This window comes from Haliotis rufescens, unplaced genomic scaffold, assembly GCF_023055435.1.
Source record: "Haliotis rufescens isolate VD_foot unplaced genomic scaffold, xgHalRufe1.0.p SCAF_8, whole genome shotgun sequence".
In the NCBI taxonomy this organism is placed as follows: domain Eukaryota; kingdom Metazoa; phylum Mollusca; class Gastropoda; order Lepetellida; family Haliotidae; genus Haliotis; species Haliotis rufescens.
The window spans coordinates 1,594,422-1,600,421 of record NW_025964372.1 but is presented as its reverse complement, the minus strand read 5'-3'; the positions used below and the strand labels follow the sequence as shown (position 1 = coordinate 1,600,421).

The 6,000-nt window shown below is 39.5% G+C and overlaps 1 protein-coding gene across 1 annotated transcript in view; it reads left to right on the top strand.

Moving 5' to 3' along the window:
* The first annotated feature begins 2,351 nt into the window (after positions 1 to 2,351).
* The window catches only part of LOC124144653 (large neutral amino acids transporter small subunit 2-like), a 41,431-nt gene continuing 37,782 nt past the window's right edge, over positions 2,352 to 6,000 (top strand). Inside the window, exon 1 of the mRNA XM_046514183.2 lies at positions 2,352 to 3,065. Coding sequence (XP_046370139.1) covers positions 2,561 to 3,065 — 505 coding nt within the window. The 5' untranslated portion in view covers positions 2,352 to 2,560. The remainder of the gene's footprint in view (positions 3,066 to 6,000) is intronic.

The following is a 6,000-nucleotide window of genomic DNA, read 5'->3' as shown; positions in this document are numbered from 1 at the left end:
AGGGGAAGAGTTATAGAGAGAGAGAGGGGAAGAGTTATAGAGAGAGAGAGGGGAAGAGTTATAGAGAGAGAGAGGGGGAAGAGTTATAGAGAGAGAGAGGGGAAGAGTTATAGAGAGAGAGGGGAAGAGTTATAGAGAGAGGGAGGGGGAAGAGTTAAAGAGAGAGAGAGGGGGAAGAGTTATAGAGAGAGAGAGGAGGAAGAGTTATAGAGAGAGGGAGGGGGAAGAGTTATAGAGAGAGAGAGGGGAGAGTTATAGAGAGAGAGAGGGGAAGAGTAAAAGAGAGAGAGGGGGGAAGAGTTATAGAGAGAGGGAGGCGGAAGAGTTATTGAGAGAGGGAGGAGGAAGAGTTATAGAGAGAGAGAGAGGGGAAGAGTTAAAGAGAGGGAGAGGGGGGAGAGTTATAGAGAGAGAGAGGAGGAGAGATCCTGTTATGTACAAAACAATTACATGTAATATGCCCTTTTCTATTTGTTTAAAAAATATAATTCAGCAACTGTTTTTGTTAGAAATCGAGTCAATAAATTGTGTGAAATCAATAATTAAAAGTAAAACTCCATCAAGTGCTCATGATAAACATCAATTTAATACCATCTAATACCATTTGCAACAGCTTGGCTAATTTGGTAACCTAGCCCAAGAAATTGGAATATATTGTAATTTAAACAGGACTATTCCACCTTAGTCATGCGTTTACGGCTAATCGCATATTATTAGTAACACAACCAAATGTTGGATGATGGAAAATAATGATCACACACATTAAATTTTGAACACGTTTTCCATTTTGTAATGGACAACAGCTGCGATGCATGTTGATTGTTATCTAATAATATTCATTTACCTAATTAAAAATACCAGTTTTGTAATGTTCTTGAAGTATAAGGAAGTGAACTAGTGGACAGTTAAAAGTCACCGTTTGCTTTTACATTTCCATAACTTCAAATGGCTATAAGGTCATTATTTCGGTAGTTTTGATTTATTTTAGTGATTCTGCCGAGTGCACATTTCAAAGAATGTTCCATATATCTGTAACACATGGTATGGTTTCCACAGGTGAGTAGATTGACATGCCTGTCTTGCACAGTCAGCATTAAAGCTTTGCATATGTGACAATATTTCTTATCTCTGGTATGGGCCTCTCTGAGCTTTTACGCTGGAATATCCAACGTTATTATGAGGCCACTGTTCCACGATATACTATTTTAGGTTTGTTTGTTGTTTAATGCCCTAATCGAGTCTGGACCAGACAATCCAGTGATTGATATTGTGAGCAACGAGCCATCACCCGTGACCCCCATTGTGACCATCCTATCCATTTAGTCGCCTCTTGCGACCAGCATTGGATGCTAGTGACCAGTTCGAACCCAGGAGGCTACGTGGACCACTATACAATAACTGAGTTCACAGTTCACAGAGTGAGTGAGTATGTTTCTACGCCGGTTTTAGCAATATCCCAGCAATATCACGGCGGGGACACCAGAAACAGGCTTCAACATTGCACCCATGTTGGGAATGAAACCCGTACTTTCTGCGTGAAGAGCGAACGCTTTAACCACTCGGCTACCCTACATCCCTCGACATGGCACTGGCGGAAAGGACAGCGCGATTCCGCGGTGGTGGGTACAATTAGGCTCTTATAATCCAAATAGTGTTCCCACAAGAAATGAATCTGCGACATTAAAATCGCCGCAAGCTGATTGTTAAAATCTATATTTGCCTTTAGATAAGTAAATAATTTGTACACAGCGTTATCTATACGTACATTTTTAAACAACGACAAACGACTGGAACATGACACGATGTAGAGTACAAAAACCTCCCACAATATCAAACAATAATTTCACTATTTCAGTCCTCTTTACGAGAATCAGTTAACTACAAAAAACAACAACCAAAAAAAACAAAAGAATGCAACTTTCGCTGATACAAAAGGACACCTGTCATATCAAAATGTGAATAAATAAATAAATAAATAAATAAATAAATAATACTTAATTGTAATGTTCAACACTACAAATTGATTTGTGTAAAAAAAGCTCCCGAGTTGACACAAACTCTTATTTGTGTCAACATTAAATATTCAGTTTGTTTTTTTATAATATTTGGTATTTCATGGGGTGTGTAATTTGTAAAGGTGTACAATTTGTGTGAACCGTGTTAAACTTTTCGCATATTATCATTTGAAAGGACATATTTTAGCCCAACTGCCCAATAACAGATGACCGTCAGTTGGAGTTTTGTCCCGCGGTGATTGAGTTACCCGGTGAGGCACGAAGGTAGTGCGCTTGCACGAAAGTGCATACCAACGCAACAAACAAAATGATCACGTGATACACATAAAGGCGTGACGTAGGCGCAACCCACGTTCCCATTGATAGTTTACAACTGAGACAACACGTTGTGAAAGCGCTCTCGTGCCGGTTGCTTATCAGTGGAATCAGTGTGTGTGTGTGTGTACAGTGTACGATACGCTGTGTGGATAAGCTCTGATATCAGGTCCTTTATTTATCAATAGGGCATTTTACTACTAGCGGGGAATTAACATCTACGAGAAAACATGGCAGAAGCGCTCAACGATTCCTCGATGCCTCTCAAACCGGAAAATGGTGAGGGAAAACCAGGATCACCCGAAACACAGCAGAGCGAGGGTGGAGTCAAACTGCAACAGAAAATCACACTTTTAAACGGCGTAACTGTCATCGTTGGTAGCATCATCGGATCGGGGATATTCGTGAGTCCCAAAGGTGTCGTAGAAGGCGCGGGAAGCGTGGGTCTCTCTCTCATTGTTTGGATTCTCTGTGGCTTATTTTCGATGGTCGGAGCTTATTGTTATGCTGAACTTGGAACCTCAATCGTACGGTCTGGAGCAGATTATGCCTATATATTTGAAGCGTTTGGACCATTTCTGGCGTTTATAAGATTGTGGGTAGAATGTATGATCGTTCGACCCTGCTCTCAAGCAATAGTGGCTCTTACATTCGCTTATTATGTCATAGAGCCTCTATTTCCCGACTGCGACCAGCCGGGCACTGCAGTAAGACTTCTGGCTGTCGTGTGTATATGTAAGTAACTATTTTTCTTATTATTAACCATTTCGATTTTATTTAGTATATTAACTATAACCATATTTACAACCACAGTTCTTTTCCCTCAACTGTACAAATAATCCCGTTTTTCCCACCCATCAGGATCAAGATTCATCAGGTTTAATAATCATGCGATTTATATTTTATAATTTGATCCATTTTTTTGTAATCACGGTACACAACCTTATGTTTTTTTTCCTTTCAAGTTATATTTAGGCCGACTGTTCATGATTTCATATTCCTCGTGGCAAGGAAGCGCGAGGAAAGCCACACGTGTTTACCTCGGTTACAATGACAAAAGACATCCGGTGTTTTGTTTTCCCTTCGTTGTTTATAGCGTGACATTTGTGAACATATTAACACTGATTACGCAAGACCATGGTAGCTTTAGTAGTTAGGACGAAGGTATATATGTTGACATTAAAATTGCATCACCCGTCACACTCGATGACCCACAGCCACCAGGTTGTGATGATGAAATCAAGCCACGTGGTAGTGTTGAGGTGCGCGCGAAACTGCGCTGCCTGAAAATGTGTTGACAGAATACATGCGCGCGAAGGCCGATGAAATGATCAATGTTGTTTTTTGTTTTGAGGTGTTGTCACGTTTTGTAAACACGATACCTATGTGCTTATACTGTCTGCTTAAAGTGACACCCAAGCTCGGTGGATCGAAACGAGGTTTTGAAATTCGATACACCTGTCATTGCTTAGCTTCAAAGACTGCTATGAATAAACGTGATAAAGGACTCGCTGTAGTTTTACAGATGTCGCAATGAGATGCGACTATATATGATTTTATTAACTCCTCGTGTTACAGGTGATTTTTATATAGAGCAAGCTGGCTTGTCTCTTCTGCTGGAATCAATAAGATTGTATGTGTGTTGCTAGCTATTTGTGTAACACTGTCTTGTCAGCATTGTAAAACTATTGGTTACCTTAGCAACCAAGCTGAGTTGTCACGATGTAAGTAAATAGCTATATCTTGTCATAATCCAGTTGTATATACATGTACCAGTTGTATATACATGTACCAGTTGTATATACATGTACGTACTTACTGGATGCTGTGTAGAAATAATAAACAGTCGTGTGAAGGAAAGGAGAGTATTTAATTACCAGCTTAAGACGATCTTCATGTCACCGATTTATTTCTTGTGGAGAACACTATTTGTATTACATTAGCCTAATTATACCTGCAATTATCGGTAAGACTTCCGCCCTAAAAATATATGTAAAATTAAAAGGATTGATCGGCAATGCTTACATATATAACTTTTGGAGGGGGATACGGGCGGAAGTCTTTCCCTATTATCTGTATAGGAAATCGAGTGAGTGGTCTTTCGCGCGGAATCTCACTGTCCGTTTTCTGGTTGTTTACTGTATCATAAGATAAAACATTTTGACGTTTGTTATTTTCCACACACACAAAAAATTCATTTTTTCACCACTGCGAACAAACTCGCTTTTTGGGGCATATTTCTGAACAAACTATTCATTTAACTATATTTCATTATTCCGACAGAAACACGCCTGTGTGCCACAATTAGGCTGACTACTGTTTACGTGATGTTGTTTCTTATCTCTGGTTAGCATAAACAAGCCTCGCTGAAATTTGTGCGTATTTATATGAGACCACAGAGCTCCTGATAAGCTGCGTATCTGCGTAAAATACGCATCAGAAATGCAGTAATACGCAGTAAAATAAAATCCAAGCGTATCAAATACGCAACGAACATTACAGATACGCTACAAAAATAAAACTTGTGCGTATCATCAAAATATTGTGAAGTAACCCTGCGTATTCGATTAGCAAATCACCAATTATTTTGAAATTATAAACGGACATTCCGTCAAGCTTGCCAAACTCCACGGTGACAGTTACATCATGATCATTTGCCATCACACCTTTTTGTGGAAGTATCGTCTTATAAAGATCTCGAACCCACACGCCACCAGTTTGCGGGGACTAGATGAATAATGTTTTGAAATATTTAAGTTAAATACCCACATGTGTAAAAACTAGTGGGTAACAGAAATTTGAATACCCAGATAGAATTACTGATACCCAATGATTTTAAAATGCATGGGTAAAATACCCACAACACCAAAGCTTATCTGGAGCTCTGGACCAGCTAAACTGGCTATAGGTATTCTTCTGAGTCACTCAGTTGAATATGGGACGATACGGGAATTGCACCATTCATTATTGCCAGACGACCTGGCCCGGGGATAGAGGAAAATAATTAGCCCCCGTTATTCAGTTATAAGCTTTTCGTAGTAACAAAACTACGGATTATTATTTCCTACTACCCCCCAGGCCACGTCGTGTTATGGTATAATGGCGACATACCACACGATGAATAACCATTTCCTGTTATATTATAGCCGCTGGGGTTATGGCAGGGTGATTGCTTTGCCCTCTTACTGTTAGTAGTATATAAAATGTATTCATTTTCTTTTCACCACTGCCAACAAACATTTGGTCATATTTCTGATATTTCAATATCTCAAGAGGTCACTCAAATGTTAACAATAGAACCCCACGTGTATCTCTTGTGATGTTTCTTTTGTTATTTAAATAACGTCGAAGGGACGGTGGGGTAGCCTAGTGGTTCAAGTTCGCTCGTCACGCTGAAGACCCGGGTTCGATGTGTGGAGCACATTTCTGGTGACCCCGCCGTGATATTGCTGGAAAATTGCTAAAAGCGGCGTAAAATCAAACTCATTCACTATAATAATGCCAAACGTGAACATTATGTTCTTTAACCAAATGTGAATGTTGTCATATATGTATGTACGAAACATGGTGTGGTGTATCCGTTAGCAAGTGTAAATACATTGACGTATGACTTTATACATCGTATTGAGCCATATATTGACTCAATACAAGACACTAGCCTTATATTTAC